We start from the raw sequence: 15,652 nt of genomic DNA on the forward strand, positions 1-15,652 counted from the left end.
GCCACATGGGGGCACCCACGCACCTTTCCTTGGGGTAAGCTACCCAGCTAAGGTACCTCAAGGGACAACACCTTTTGGCCAACGCATTTTTGGCAGGTTTCTTGCCTTACCTAAGGTACTTTATAGAAGGTTGCTGTCAATGTCGTACGTGCCACTTCGGGGTCTAAGCTTCATGTATGTAGCCGTGTATTCATTTCGTGTATTATTTACAACGACGAGGCAGATCACTTATTCATCTGCTGTAAAAACCACCTTTGTCGAAGTGGCCACCCAACCTAATTCACCGTGTCCCGTACGTAGTCTTGTCCATGTCCAAGGCGTCTCGTCTGCTAGGTATTCCGAGGCTGGTAACCCCCTAATCTGATGCTCGCCAACCAGGAGATAGCGTGCCATAATTTGGGATGTGATACTCCAGTATAAGGCGGATGTCTCGGCGTGCTTCGCCAGGAAGTTGGAGAAAAGACGTGCAATTTCCATCATTGATTTTGGACGAGCCAGAAACCCATGCCAAATGGATGATGGCACTGGTGCTCCAATTCTCCCTCCCGTTTCGTAAATACTATGAAGTTTTATCTCCAGCTGCCGCTCGCAAGAATGACACAAACCCCACGGGTTTCCTTTATCGAACAATGAGGATCGAAAATCCGTCGACCCAAGCTCCACAGGAGCCTGCCACACCGCAAATGGTGTATCCTCTTGGGGGTATCAAAGTATGTCTGTCGGGGTGGTCAGCAACAACTGACGGTTAAATGGAAACTGCGTTTTCTAGACTTACGTGGATCCGCCCTGAGCATTGCCAAATACAGGCGACCGTCTGCCCAAGCTCGTGAGGACCTGGATTGCATCAATCCAAGCGCCCGAGCGGACGTAAAAGCCTGAGATGTATTCACCCCGGCGAATATCTAATGGGCATCTGTTAGTACATGGGGCTTTACTTGACCCTGGCAGAAAGGACATACCAAAATCAAACGCATCTCCACCCTCTTTGCCTCCCCGTTTGCCAAATAATTGCGTTGTGTCGTCATCGTATACGAATTCCATGCCGTCTACTGCGTATCCATGGTAGAAGATGATGCGGGAGAGCACTCGATTCTGTTTTCCGCCGCTCTCAAAAATGATTTCCTGTGGTTCAGTGCCATCCATGGCTGAGTGGCCCAGAGGCTTGCCTCTGTAGGCTGTCTTGCCGAGCGGGCCAGGGGTTAATTTGAATGAAGACTCTTTGGAGCACAGCTTTTTGAAATCGTCGATGTCCAAGGAACCGCCGCCATGCGATTTGACCGACACCCTAAGCCGGCCCTTCCGCTTGTTCTCTGGAAGCTTCTCGCGTAGCTCGCGGTCGTTCAATGTCAGTTGACGTTGCACCGAATTATTTTCGAGTGGATATTCAATCCATTTTCGGCAGAGATCATCGTCCTCTGCGAATAGCTCGATGAATGCGATTCCAGTCGCTGCCATTACAACCACGTTTCCGCTCTCAACTGGGAAAGCATGGACGCTGCCGTCAGCGTTCATGGGGGGGTCGTTTGGCAACCTGAAGCAGGGATGGGCGCGGAAACGTAAACAGTCCAAGCGGTGCCAACCGCATTCGTCGTCTTGAAGGACCAGGCCTCCCTTGGACTTGGTCCTTGTGCAGAATGCCTCACGGGTCACGAAGCTGCGATTGAGTGTCAGGTAGTCGCGGAGCATCACGCCAGATTCCTGATGAGGACATCCAAAAAGGTGACCTGTCTCGTGGAGATGGGCACCAATTCCGATGTTCGCTGCCTCCCAGGAGCTGCCAGCCTGGTTGCAATCGTTGGCGACGTAGGTAAGGTCAGTCGGAGTGCAATCCGTAAATGCAGGGACGACTTCTTCGAAACTCGTGGGATAGCTTTGCAGGCAATGAGATCCGAAAATGGCCAAGTGCAGATCGCCTGCATTACCGCCCAGCGCTGCGTGACCCCTTACGACATTGGCCTCCTTATCCCATTGCGTATCGAGCATCAACACGGAAACGTATTGCTTCTGGCCACCTAGTGGCCTGAAGTATTGTTTCACCGCATCGGCAGCTATTTCGTATAGGTCCCCCTTCTTGCTCGCCTTCTCATTCTGTTGCGCTAGCTCGAGATCTCGAATTTCGGCGACTGTCTTGTCTGATCTGATGATATGGATCCTGGCCTCGGAGCGCAGATTTCCGTTTTCTCGATCCCGCTGGTTCGATGTGCCGGCGGTCCATTCCTCCTCAAACCTGAAGACGCGACGTCCAAGTTTGTTTCGCCACATTTGCTCAGCTGTAAAGGCTTGCCAGAGGTAGGCGGCCATTCGGAACTTGCGGACTGCCGTCTCCAAATCATTGCCCTCTCGCTCAATCCTTGTAGGTACCGCATCGAAGGTCTCGGGAGAATCCTTAGCAATCACGATAGCGAGCTGGAGTGGAGGTGCATTGTTCGCCGGCAACATGTGTATCGTCAGGTAAGATGCGTGAATCGGATTGGATGACGAGCTGTTGGGCAACTTTGGACTTGAGAAGTCGAAGCGGATCTTGTTTGGGCCTGGCTGTAGGTAGACGAGGGCCTTGAAATTGGAGTTGCATGCGGGCCAACATGTTGGTGGAAAGTTGTCGTCGAGTCGGGTTACCGAAACAGTGCCATCGAGAGAGTGCTGCAAGGAGTCGCCAATAGTCCCGTGTACGAGGAGAACCTTTTGGTATACCTTTTCAAATATTAGCAGAGCGCTCGGAAGCTGCAGCTAGAAGCTGGTGGCCGCGGTTGCGGATGTCTGTGGCTGGCCGTCTGAGCGAAGCCGCCGAGAGCGTGATTGGAGAAGCAAAGGTGACACCGCACGGGGCCACGACCCATGCATATGATTGAGATGACTTACCCAGGCATTGTCGGTGATATTTGCAACTCGGGGCGCATATTGAGAGACTGGCAACGCCGACTTCCCGCCCACGACAGGAGAACCAAGGCCAGCCATACCAGAGACGCTGTGCCGATGGGAATTGGGCACCGGTTGCAGCGGCGGACGAGCTTGAGGATTGCCCCCATTGGAGTCCTTTACTTGGAGATCGAGAGCAGAATCGGAGGCTTGAGCCATGGATGGTGGGGTCGAGGCACCGCTTGTGGCAGTGGGAGTGGTCATGTTACTGGCATCGCTAGACACGTCGGTGTTTGAGCGGTCGGTCTTGAAGCTGGCTTTCGAACGACGCCGAAGTCCTCTAAAGTTGAGAATGGACGGAGCCATTGTGCCTCATAGAGCATGCGATAGCTCAACCGCAAACGAGTGACAGCTTCAGCAGTAGATATTTTGGCATGTGCAGCGTTCTGGAGGAGCAGATGATGCAAGTCGGAAGAGTCGGGCTCGAGTCCGACGGAGGGAGGAGCAGAGCGCTGGATTGGGTTTGTCTTTACGAGCAGAGGTAGATAGGTAGGTAGGTTATTGAGGACAGGTAGAATCCCAACGACAGTAGAACCCGGACGGGGGGGAGGGTTTCTCAAATCGGGTCACTGATCAGCGAGTGGTATCTGCAACGAGTGTGTGCTTGGTGCGGGATGGTCGACGTTTGAAAGTAGGCGACGTGGACGGGTCCGCAGGAGTGCGGCTGTGATGAAGGACAATTGGCGAACAGCAGCAAATGCGAGAAGGTAGATTTGGCAGCGCAATAGGAAAGCAAGCAAGAAAGGAAGAAGAAAAAAAGGGCGCGAGTGGTCTGCAGGGAAAGTATGGGAACAGACCCAGGATGGGATGAGAGAGAGGACGGGATGAGAGATGGGATGGATGATGGGGGGAGCTTGGGAAGGAACTCCGGAGTGACCATAAAAAAAAGTTGTCCAACAATTACAAGTGTGCGAGTGTGCAATACCGGTATCCGTACTGCGTACCTATGCAATGTCCAAGGTCCGGACGCTTGCTCCAGAAGGAGTGAGGTGTGGTCCAGTTGGTGTCCACGTCTACGTCCACACTTCACATCTCACGGCCCGGCCTGACAAGCGTACCCGTAGTCTTGATGCCATCTCCATTTGAGAGCCGACAGATGCAGCTAGACATGGAGCGAAATCCAGATTTGCGCGGCCAAAGAGGGACAGCAAATGGATAATGGACAGGTCAGATAGGTACACTAGCATAGTACGAACGGGTGCGCAAATTGAGGTGCAGCACAACGGCAGGACCCATGTCGAGAATTGCGTGTGGATTCGTACATTTGCATAAGAGGCCTGCTAACAAACCAGGTAGACATGCTGGTCGGCAGATAACCGGCAGCGAGTTCGTCGATGACGTTGCTGTGTTTCGAGAGTGGGAAACATGAGTGCGGATTGAGATTGCGACCGGGGGGTTGGTTGACAAGGAAAATGGAGTAAGAAAAAACAAGACTGGGCAAGGAGATGGGCTTCAGCGTCCTGGCCTCGAAACTGCAAGATAACGAACGTTGAAACTCTGATTGACAGATCAGCGTACACTTTGCCTGCGCGCTTGATGTCCAGCTAGTAGCTAGCTACTTAGGTACGTCTGTTGAGGGATTGTAGATACCTAGATAGTCATGCTATTTCTCCTTGCTGATCCCGCCCAATTCCATGCGTCTTCCTTCATGTCGTTCTCGGTGTCCGTACAAAATATGCGTACAGCTGTCGCATCGTATTCAAGTTTCTCGCATCCACATTGATAAAGGCCCAGCCAACGGAAGTGGGGGCGACTTCCAATGAGATTTGTATGTGGAGGCTAGCGTCATGGTCTTCGTCAACACCACGCAAACAAGTGCGGCTAGCAAGAAACCAATAGTACATACCTACGGAGCACAGCCTACAGGTTAAGGTACCCAAGGTAATAGGTGTCTGTACTTTTACGCCAGGTTCCCGAACCTGACGGTGGCTGATTATCTGCAGGCGCAATGCTGTGGCTGTACAGGTACCGCTACCTTCCCACCTTCCAATACTCCGTACCTAAGGTACGTAGGTATCAGCATGGATGATGACAGGGCAGCCAGCCAGGCCCGGGCGGCAAGGACCGGGGGCTGAGGTATGGACGCAGAACCGGTGGATCCACCTGTCGAAATGGAAAGGTGCGATCGAGATGAGGAATTCAGTCACCACCACTCACCACTCACCACCATCGGCTTCGCGACATACCATGCTGCACACCTCTAGGCTCTAGCACGCAAGCACGGCAAGGTACGGGATGGGCGGCCACTGCAAGCTAACATGTCCAAATCTTATCTTGGCTCGGTGGTGGATGCCTTGTTCGACTTAGTTGGGGTTATAACAGTGTTTTTCTCGATCCGTGCCTTGGGTGCTTGGCAGCTCTTATTCTCAATAACAGGATAAGGTACAGCGTTTGTGTCTATATCTCGGTGGCCTCATGTCCGTTGCCCGCCGACCAACATGGTACTCCAGACTTTGCTTGTCGCCCTCTGCAGTGTAACTGTTCCATCCACCTTCCTTGTTCGCAGACTCCATCGCCTAGCAGCCAGTAAGGAGAACACTGGTTGCTTCTGCAGTCCTGGCAAGAACATACGGCTCCAATCTGTATCCGCGAGAGTTCCTCTTCCCTTTCATGCACCCCGATTCGGTTGGAACGATGGCAAAAATCAACGGTTGTGGTTGGTGGCGGCTTCGGGTACCTGACAATATCAACCCACTAGCCGTGCCGATTGCTATTGACTGTCGATTCCAACTCATGTCGCCTGTAAGCCCACTGTGTGGCCCATTAGTGTTATTTTTGGCCAAAGTGGGCGGCGCAGAAGAGTAGAGAGGGAGAGAGAGCGGCCTTGCTATAGTGGTTGTTTCCCCAATGCTAAGAAACCGGTTGAGAGTCTCTCCTGTTTGTCTGAAATATCTTGGAATTATCCCCCTGTCAGGCGCATGCTGCAGCTAGACTGCTTCCTCCCTGCATGTTCTGTACGTCTGCATAGTCGTATCTCCCAAGGGACAACAAGATCCGGATGGGCACTTTCCCATCCATGGATAGCTTCCACATCTAAGTATCCGTACTCCGTATTTACGTGTAATTGCTTGGCGACGACTATCCCTTTATCCATATTCTGCTCTCGGTATGATGCATAAGAATCACATGTAACTAGGAAGTATCCTCATCTGGTGGATAATCGCATAGAGAGGTCCGATTATCCGTCTTATTTGTAGAATGACACAGTAATTACGTATCCGTCCTGGATTACGGAGTACACATGCCTCGATCTCCAATTATCTGCACCAACAGGAAGACATACCATACGGAATCAGGTCCGTCGGGCATTCGTATTCTCATGGTCGACAGACGGCGTGCTGCTGCATGGGCATTCTACCTCTTGACCCTGCAAGCATGGGAAGGCCTTGTGCGTTTTCGGTCGCCAACGGCAGCATCCACCAAATACGATGGTGCCCTCGACGATTTGTACCATCAAGACCGACTTATGTTCTTGATGCTTTCTGCAGGTAGACTACGAGTTTCAAAGGTACTGAGTAATCGAACAAAATGTTGGCTAATATGGGTCCAGACATCAGTCTCGGTCGGAGAGAAGGAAACGCTGATGAGCTGAGACGGGCTTCTGGCGGTCGCTTTTCAGTGACATTCACCTCACCCTCCAAAACAAGGTAGCTTGCTCATTTACCTTACACCCCGCGAGGGGTGCTCGTTGGTCCCTCGAGGCTCGTACAACCAAGTACCTACGCATGTCTCAAGATGGTGTCGTAAACTGGGTGGCAGGGAGAGATTGACGAGCCCTTTGCGTAGGTTGCAGAGAGAACTAAGTCACTTCGCTAGCTTGCGCGTGGGTAGGCGCCCAAGGAGCTGTTAGCATCGACAGGGGTCTTAATTGATTTTTCCTTCAAGCCCCTGGACTTCGAGAGCACTGGGGGAAATGACCACCTACTTTGACCACGGGCACCTTACGAATAAGGTAGAGGATGCCCTCTTGCAGGTACCGCCCGCACGTATGATTGGTAGATGAGCCCCCTGCCAACGGTATCTAAAAGGAATCTCACGGGCTGGAATGCTGGACAGTGTCACGCCCATACAAGGTCTGGAACATATCGACGTTTCCAGTGACATCGATTTCAATGGCCACGGCTTGCGGATACTCAACTCTTACGGCCAACACGATACACCGAATCTCAAGTCCGCCGTAGTGCTCTTACATCAGTACGGATCAACACGCATACTGCCCGTCTCATTCAGTCAAGCCTTAGGTTGACGGTGATTGCGCGCTACGACGCACATGACCAATGCGTAAAAAAAAAAAAAAAAAGGTTGCAGCACAACAGCATTGGAACGAGCTCTTCGGTGAGGGGGGAAAAAAAAAAAGCGAGCATCAGTCAAGCCTCAAGAAACGAGAAGCATGAGGTCGGCAACGAGGACGAAAGATTCTTTGGTCCCGCCCTCGCCTCAGTTGCCGTGACAAGTGCAAGTTAGATGAGCAAACCCGCTGGTTGGGGAAGCTGGGATCCGTTTTTGGTAAGGCGTTTCTGATCCACGTCGTCGCTTCTGCCCGGGCCTCGACGAGGGTTACCTTAGTTGCTTGGGACAGTCTTAGAAACGCAGTATGTTAGTTGAGCATGACCCCCCCCCCCCCTCTGAAGAAGCCTACACCTCACTCCGGCTGGTCCTAAGGTAATAGCGGGTAGTGGAGGCTATCGGCACTCAGCTTGACGGGGGTCGGCGCTTGCCAAATGCGCACCATCAAAAGCCTTTCCCTTGCTTGAAGATCAAGATCGGATGCAAGAAGATATCAAGAGCAAGATAGGAATGAAATGCCTTCATACTCCATAAGACGCATTACCTGCGCTTACCTTGAGGTACCTTAGGATAGGAACGGGAAGGTCCGGGCGAGCTCTCGAAACAGGACAGTGGGTGGTACCTTCCAGAGCAAAAGTCGGGTGATGGCAGGTAAACGGTACAGCCTACGGAGTACCTAGAGGGGACAATTGGCGCTTCAGGTCGTTTCCACGTCAATGGGACGGGAAACCTGCCCGGACTGAGGTGAAGACTCAGAGGGGCCCTGCGGCAGGTGGCCCAGGAGTCTGGTTGGGTCCAGTGGACTGTAGGTGAATTTTGCTTCCCGTCTGGGTCCTCCATCCGCTGAGACCGGGCCACTCACTGCGCTACGTTTCCCAGCTGACCAGGTGGAAACACCACTCAATCTGAACTTTCCTCTTTCTCCCCGTTCAGCCAGGTCCTTTCGTTGTCACTCTCCTCCACAGCAAAATCTCGACAGCGCAGTGCACGACTTCGATTTGGGACAACTTCCTGCTCCTTACCTCGATTCTATCTTAAAAACACACACATACACCCCTTTCTTCTTCTGCGGTTGCATACACTCCCTCCTCCCACGCATTCCAGAAGAACAATCCAACCCCTCATCTACCATTCCTTTGACCATTGGTTGCTACGGGCTTCTCAAGGTCTCGACCCCCCCCCCCCCCTCAAGGTCAACGATCGGGCCCTTGGACTGGACTCCTGTCACCCAGTATCCTCCTTTCCTCCGCTTTCACTATAGCAGGTGACAGCCGACAGTTACGACGCTTCGTTTTTTCTACTCAGATCGCATTGACTAGAGACGAAGGGCCTGTTCCTCTCCAGCAACAGCATCAACATAATCCACGGGATACTGCATGCCCTACCTCCAAGCCATGTCTTCTGTGTGGAAGCAACAACCTGAAGAGGTGGCGGACAAGGTCTTGAAGAGGGTGGAAGTGAGCAAGGTATGTTGACAGAGGGCCACAGCCAAGGCCACAACGCACCTCACAAAGCAAAATGTCCCTGATCCTGACAATCTTACAGATAGCCCGAAGACTACAGAACCGACTCGCGCTCGCCCAATTCAAAACCAAGCATGGCTGGGAAGACCTAACACTCGATACCATCGAACCAAAGTATGAGGAGGAACTGCGACGGAAGCGTTTAGCCGAGGGAGACCTCTTGTCCGACTCCTCTTCGAGCGCCTCCGACCTTCCATATCCCACGAGAGCCCTCATGAGCTCTCCTCTGAAAGCCCCCCTCTTTTCCGACGCCATCGGCTCCAGCAACGGGAGCACCGGCCATCGCAAGCGCACCTACATGGCATCTTTCGACTGTCCATCGTCCAGCCCAAGCAAACGCTATCGCTCGTCCCCTACTCCCATCAAGTCGCTGCACGGCCATACTTCGTGGAAAGAGAGTCATCAGCTAGCGCAATCGTCTCCGATTAAGCCCAGAAGGCAGCAACACTTCACCACATCCACTGGCCCTGACGTTTCATTCTTTCAAGGGGCTCGAAGACTAGCAGACGACCTGGTGTCGCCAAACTTTGCGGCAGCCTCGGATGATGAAGACGATCTCTTGCCCGTACAGTCATTCAGGGCCACAAATATTCGGTCTTCACCCCCTACAACGCCACCAATGCGCAATCGAATGTTGCCCAATCGCCGTACTAAGGACCAAGGCGCCAACGGTGAACCCGTCAAATCCGGCCAAGAAGGCGCCGACCTTCTGCTGTACCTGGCTGCCTCTCCGTCACCCGCCGTCCCATCTACCAAGACAAGGATGGAGCCTCCTTCGACGCCTCCTTCCAAGGTCAGTCGCGATATGACTTTACCCTCTTCACACATGACCACCCCAGGTGGCCGCAACATGTTCCCCAACACGCCTGGACAAGGCTTCGACTTCGCAGATTTTGTCAACATCACGCCGAGTCCTGCTCAAAAGGCATGGAAGACACCCGTCGCTCTCTCCTCGGCGAGGACTCCCGTCAGTCTGGCTAGAAGACGATTGACATTCGACGAACCCCTGGCTTGATGAGAGATGCCCAACAGATGCGTCTTGTGGCTCTCTCCTCGTCGTCACTATCACCAACGCTATACTTTTGACTGATACCAAATGCTGGCTATGACGGCCCGGCATAATCTACACAAAAAGCGGAGATGTTACCCCGTCTTTTTCCGCAATTACTTTCACGAGGGACGAGAATAGCTTCATTGTGAGCAACGCCGCCATTACCTCGACAAGGAGACGGTACTACGAAAATATTTCTTTTGAGCCATTGATATTCATTTTATGCGTGGGGCCACGCAAGGAACCAGAGGCGTTGAGAGCGCCAAATCGGAATGAGTGTGAGGCAATTGTATGTTCCCGACTCAGCAAATGCTTCACATGTAGAAGCTTGTTTTTTTCTGTCTCTTTTGACCAATTCTTTTTGTCACTTCATCGTTTGATTAGGAAAGGATCCTAAAGGCTCCCAGTTGGGTCTCGTGGTCCGTGTGGCATTCAACGCGTCCCTGGTAGGCGACGCGCTGAAATTCGGAAGACTTGCGCGTAAGACGCGCGTGAGTCGCGTCTCGTTTTTAATGGACAAACAGCCAATCAAAACGTATTTCAGCCCCATACCGGCAAGGTCTCCTTCATCGCGCATGCCCGTGTAATGTCAAACGGTATAACAATGCACACAACGTGCATCCAAACTCTCAACATCGGTCGGGTCTCTAAGTAAGGTAGCGAGGTATACTGCAATCGCCAGGAAAGACGGGCCGAGGTCACGAAATGGTCACATATGGTCATGGGTAGGGCACAAACCCCCAGTGCTCCCTATGATCTCCTCGTCGTCTACTCATCGCTCGGGCGCTTTGAGGGATTCATTTCAAGGGTTATTCTTCTTGCATATTCTCAGAAAGACGTTATGTCTGCTTTCCCATGAAATCAAGGATTCCTCGCTGTACGCCTGTTGGGCTTGGCTCTTCAGCACAAACGTCTGGATCCAAATCGAACGTTCGTCTTAGATAGTCCCTCGTCGTTGGGCCGATCGTTGCAATGAACGTTTTGCGTCCCGTGAGCCCGTCCTTCTTGACCTTCCCCGTGGACTCGTCCAGCATCCCGAGCCCGCGCAACATGCCTTCGCAACCAGTCGGAGAGAAGACAACTACCCACCGCACCGGCAGGCCCTCAGTATCTTTCAGGTGTTTCTCAAAGTCTTGAGGAAAAGACTCCATGACACCCGTGCCGTAGACCACGACCTCGTCCACCTGGATCCTTTTCTCGCTGGGCAAAGTGGTGTTCATGAGGGTTTTCGGGATGATGTCCCGCCTCTGCTCGCCAACGAGGAAGAGCAGCGGTGGCTTCGTCTGCCGGTCTTGGTACCACTGGCCATAGTGGTCCAAAATGTACTTGGCCAAGGCATCGCCATTGCCCGTGTGCTCGCCGAATATTTGCAACGGGGCGTGCTTTGAGACGGACTGGAGAGCTCGTGTGGTAGCCGGACCAACGCTGTAGACTGGTATATTTTGGAGATGAGGCCACTCTTCTTCAGTGCCTATAAATCCGGTTAGCTCTGCTTTATTACGGTCGAGAGGCTTGAGTTGAAGCCCTTGATGCGGGTGCGAATGCGACGGACCCTTCTTCTCATCTACCAGGCTGGCAAACGCCTCGACCGCTCGCTGCGAGGTAAAAATGAGACCGCCGTAAGAGGCGTCATTGCTAGCATTGATTCCACATTGCTGCAAGACATGCCTGACCGTCGCCATGCCCTGTTTCTGAAAGGTGTGGTGCAGAACCGGGACAAAAGCTGGTTCGAAGGCACACCCGTCAGTTTCACCTGAGAGTAAGTCCTCGTACGAGTCGCCCGGAGTTGACTTTGTCTTGAGCAGCAGGATGGGCACCTTGGCTGCCAAAGCTGATGAGGGGTTCTGAGCCATGGCAAATGTCTTTGCGGCCCGCTGTGTCGTGATGAGTAAGGCGAATGAATTGAACTACTAGACGTCTCAAAGTCAATTGCTGGAGTACCTATCAAATCAACGGTGACGACTTGCCGCTCAGCTGCGCACTTTGGGGGTTGACTTCGCGGTCATAATGGTTATCGGATTCGCACTGAACGACGGTGCCCCGCCGCGGGCGATTCGGTGAATTTTGGCAGGCGGAGCTGGGTCGATGTAGAGTTACGTACTGTCTTAGGTAAGTCAGTGCCATTTCACTTACACGAATCTCCTCGACGGACTCGGCTTCTTCGCCGTTGTCAACTCCGAGGCGGAACACAAGTTTAAGGCATTGAGGTCAACAATCTGACGAAGCACCACAGCAGTGAACTCTTGAACGAATTCTTCGTATCAGACATGCGAAACAGCAGTGAAGTTCATCGAAGTTCTCGCTCGGGAGATATAAATGGGGGGGGGGGTTCGGAGAATACCAGACACATGGCCTGCTCCTGAGTCTCAATGAGTAGAGAGAGCACCCGATTGCTAGAACCAAGTGGAACTGCTCGCACCTTATTACGGATACATCTGCAAGAAACCCCCGGGTCACAGATGCACTTTGACGGTCCGAAAAGACAGCTGCCAGGTGGACAAATGGGTTGACCTTGAATGACTGCCATGCGGCTCAGAGACAAGAAACACCCCGCCTCATCTCTTCGGTACCTTGCGGATAGCGTGGGATCGATTAAGCAGCGGATCCCCCGGTAAGGCGCCGATCGCAGCATCCGTAAACCGCGAGACTCCCGCCTCACACCACACCAATCCAGCACGGTAGGTAGGTAGGCCAGGTCGGATCCCAATTGCAGGTTCTGGGTACGTCCAAGGTCTACCGGCGCTTGCCGACGGGAGCCGGCCACCCTTGGTTGGACCCGGCATTATCACTTTTGAATCTCAGGTGGAGAAAAGGTACGCAGTAGTGCTTTGCGATCCTTGTACCTTACCTTACCTGACCTCTACCTTAAGGTAGTGGCCGTGGTGGCTTATCGATAACGGTCCGCCATCGACATCATTTTCTTAGGTTGAGGTACTGACGAAGCTCTTCAGCTTACAAATTCCTCCCAACCAAAATTCGAACACTGTCCGACATTGCGCGCACTTGGGCAGATCACCCCATTCAAAGTCCCTTGTCGCATCCATTTTCTTTCTATAGGGCCCGTTGATATTAGTCTCGCTTCTCGCGACAAGGGCGAAACTCTCGCGCAGTATTATCGCCATGGCCGACGCCGAGCGAGACCCTCAATTAAGCAGCGTCATAGCTCCCGCGACGACGGCGGCAGCTGAGCAGCCCAAGCCTTTACCAAAGGGGATGGTCTTGGGCCCAGATGGCAAACCGTAAGTTCCCATAACTTTTTTGACGGTGATCTTTCGGTGGTGGTTCGATCCGTCGGTGCTTCCTTACCGGAGATCCAGCTGACATGGGTCATTCTCAGATGTCGGTCTTGCTCGTCCAAGAGTGCTTTTTCAAGCTGGGCTTCTCAGATGAACGGCTCGGTCAAAAAACCAACTTCGGTGGCCTCGGCGCCTGTCGACGACTGCCCCCCGGATGTCGAGGCCCTCGGACGAGGCACTTGGCAACTGCTACACTCGATCGCAGCAACGTACCCCGAAAAGCCCTCCCCTAGCCAGAAAGACGACCTTCGAGGTTTCATGAGACTGTTTTCCAAGCTTTACCCTTGCTGGGTGTGCGCCGAAGATTTCCAATCGTACATACAAAAAGAACAGATTCGAGTGGAGGGGCGGAGCGAGTTTGGAAACTGGCTGTGCGAGGCACACAACGAGGTCAATCGGAAGCTGGGCAAAAAGGAGTTTGACTGCAGCAAATGGGAAGAGCGATGGCGGACGGGTTGGAAAGACGGCCGTTGCGATTGAAAGCGACGCCGTTCGAGCTGTATAAATGTGTACAAAACAAGATGACCAACGGCGACAGGCACACGTGCCAGTATCGCGAGAAAAGCCACGGTCGTTGAACTTTGATAGATGATGCTACTCTTCCAGCGGCAGCAGAGCAAGACAGCATGCTGAACCGCATGTAGACTAAGGTACCTACCATACCCTCCACCTAGAATAGAATAATAGTGAAACAAGCGTACTACATTTCTGTAAAGTTTTGTGCAGATTGTGTTGCATGTAAGCATTTACTGCTTACCAAGGGTTGGGCGTTGTTGCTTGTAGCTGGTTGGGGTGAAGAATGACGGATTCCTATCTTTGTAGACCCTTATGCATACAGATCTTTGTGATGCTTTTCCGATTAGACATTGCTGATCTCCAGAACATGATCTGATATTTGCAGGATTCTATCCAGGCAGGTGAATGGGCCAATGGCAGAGCTGAACTGTCTAGTCGATGGTCGATCAAGTATTTTGTCTGGAGAACTTGTCCCCAAATTCAGAGAAGAGGTCTGTCGTTCTCTTCGGTCACCCTCAGGTTCGGGGCTGAGGTCCAAGCGATTTGTCCGAATGGCACCGCGAGATAATTCGGTCTTCGAGCGGCGGCCCGAAGTCGAGCGTAGCGGGCCCCGGGGCCCGGCTCCGCAGCTGACAGGCGCACGATGCTCAATGGTACTTCCATTGCGGTTTATTTGGGCCGTTGCGCCGTAGCAGGGCCGATAGGCTGGGGCCAACATCAGATCATGTCGAACGGTGCGCCTCTCCCCTTTCCCCCCAGTTTGCGCACGACACGACAGGAAGGGGCGGTCAGGGAAACCCGGAAGCGAGGCAATAACCCCCCATGGAATTGTCTGAGTCGTTCTAGTGCATCGCCGCTGATCCTTGAGGTTCCAAGCTCATGTTATGGTCTTATGTTGGCTCAAAGCAGAATGCGAAGGTTCCAGGTTTGGCTAAAATGTGAATTCGCACGGATAAGGAGCGTGGGAGGGTGGGAAACGGCAGGGCACGCCGCAGGATCCCGACGAGGTGGATGCAGATCCCACGCTGTCAACGGTTGCGTACCTTGCCAAGTTGCCAGCCGGGCAGCGGGCTTCCATTGCCTCACACTCACGGGCAGGCAGGGACAAGGGTTAGGTTGGTTGGTACTGACGTGTTCTAGGCCTTATGCTGCCCAGAACTGTCACTTTTTCCTCCTGCACTCTCTCCCAGAGGACCCAAAATCCACAAACCACGTACGGAAACGGATGCTCAGGGCGGATACGTTCGCTTTCTTCCCTGTTCTGCCCTGAACGCGGGCAACTTTAACATCGTCCCATTCTATTGTCTCACTGTTAGTAGAATGTTGCCTTACGTCGAACAGTGACAAGGTACCAAAATAAATCTTTTTTTCCCTCAGATATCTGGGACCTCACCTCACCTCACCTCACCTCCGGAACCCACCGGCCTAGTCCGGCTTGAGCCCGGTGTATTGGTGACCGCAACCTCCTGTGGCGTGTTCCATTACATCACTCACTGTTGACTGTATCTCCTTACTCGGTGCAATGCACCCATTGTCTGCTCGCCCTCTATGTACTCTATTCTGAGCCGCACCAAAATGGGTCACAACGCTACTATCTCGCGTCTTTTCCCGTCTGGTGCCAGGACCCCCATCTTGGTCCCCTTTCACCCAAATCTTGATCGAGCCCGTCGCATGCCGAGACCCGGTACCCACTGCCTGCGCTTCAGCCGCCTCGCTGGCTCGTAGTATCTTGTCACTTATACGAAAATGGAGCTACGTGAGCTGTCGCCCATCGCCGATGGCCCTGTCGTTTCAATCTGCAATGGCCAGTGGTCTGACTTGACGACCCTGGCCGACCCATGCAATGATGCCGAGACTCGAGTGAGTCCGAGTCCGACTGGGAACAGTAACAACATCGCCATCTCCGCAGGTTGTTGACTCTGATATAAGTCTATACGCCTCTGACCTTGATCGGGTCCCTTTTTCTCCTTCTTCATTCCAGATTTACACAGACGAACACTTCTACAACATACACTCGAGGTAGCATCCAGAGCTACCCCCTCCTACACCATCAGCTGCTTACA

At 52.9% G+C, this 15,652-nt stretch overlaps 4 protein-coding genes across 4 annotated transcripts; 2 read left to right on the forward strand and 2 right to left on the reverse strand.

Annotated features, from left to right (window-relative positions):
• Positions 1 to 181: 181 nt before the first annotated feature.
• Positions 182 to 4,172, reverse strand: HER10_EVM0010754 (metallopeptidase). Its single transcript, XM_035480204.1, has 4 exons — positions 2,860 to 4,172; positions 960 to 2,691; positions 776 to 902; positions 182 to 716 (listed from the first exon to the last, which is right to left on the reverse strand). Exons 1-4 carry the CDS (start codon positions 3,220 to 3,222, stop codon positions 620 to 622), a joined length of 2,319 nt encoding a protein of 772 aa, XP_035328465.1. The 5' UTR covers positions 3,223 to 4,172; the 3' UTR covers positions 182 to 619.
• A 4,407-nt stretch (positions 4,173 to 8,579) lies between these two features.
• Positions 8,580 to 9,741, forward strand: HER10_EVM0010233 (uncharacterized protein; the record flags this gene model as incomplete). Its single annotated transcript, XM_035479700.1, has 2 exons — positions 8,580 to 8,669; positions 8,749 to 9,741. 2 exons carry the CDS (start codon positions 8,580 to 8,582, stop codon positions 9,739 to 9,741), a joined length of 1,083 nt encoding a protein of 360 aa, XP_035328413.1.
• An 875-nt stretch (positions 9,742 to 10,616) lies between these two features.
• HER10_EVM0003237 (uroporphyrinogen-III synthase) lies at positions 10,617 to 11,630 on the reverse strand (the record flags this gene model as incomplete). Its single annotated transcript, XM_035472921.1, has 2 exons — positions 10,617 to 11,248; positions 11,330 to 11,630. The coding sequence occupies 2 exons, from the start codon at positions 11,628 to 11,630 to the stop codon at positions 10,617 to 10,619; spliced, it is 933 nt and encodes a 310-aa protein (XP_035327779.1).
• Positions 11,631 to 12,624: 994 nt separating this feature from the next.
• On the forward strand, positions 12,625 to 14,526 carry HER10_EVM0003083 (Erv1/Alr family protein). The gene is made up of 2 exons (XM_035472769.1): positions 12,625 to 13,016; positions 13,115 to 14,526. Exons 1-2 carry the CDS (start codon positions 12,898 to 12,900, stop codon positions 13,551 to 13,553), a joined length of 558 nt encoding a protein of 185 aa, XP_035327763.1. The 5' UTR covers positions 12,625 to 12,897; the 3' UTR covers positions 13,554 to 14,526.
• The last annotated feature ends 1,126 nt before the right edge of the window (positions 14,527 to 15,652 follow it).

Source organism: Colletotrichum scovillei (genome assembly GCF_011075155.1).
Source record: "Colletotrichum scovillei strain TJNH1 chromosome Unknown Contig00010, whole genome shotgun sequence".
Taxonomy (NCBI): Eukaryota; Fungi; Ascomycota; class Sordariomycetes; order Glomerellales; family Glomerellaceae; genus Colletotrichum; species Colletotrichum scovillei.

Coding starts and splice junctions, on each gene's coding strand:
- HER10_EVM0010754 (XM_035480204.1), bottom strand. CDS start 3,222: ATGGCTCCGTCCATTCTCAACTTTAGAGGACTTCGGCGTCGTTCGAAA. Junction 903..959: donor TGGAGATGCGTTTGATTTTG/GTATGTCCTTTC, acceptor GATGCCCATTAG/ATATTCGCCGGGGTGAATAC. Junction 717..775: donor AATGCTCAGGGCGGATCCAC/GTAAGTCTAGAA, acceptor CCACCCCGACAG/ACATACTTTGATACCCCCAA.
- HER10_EVM0003083 (XM_035472769.1), top strand. CDS start 12,898: ATGGCCGACGCCGAGCGAGACCCTCAATTAAGCAGCGTCATAGCTCCC. Junction 13,017..13,114: donor TTGGGCCCAGATGGCAAACC/GTAAGTTCCCAT, acceptor GGTCATTCTCAG/ATGTCGGTCTTGCTCGTCCA.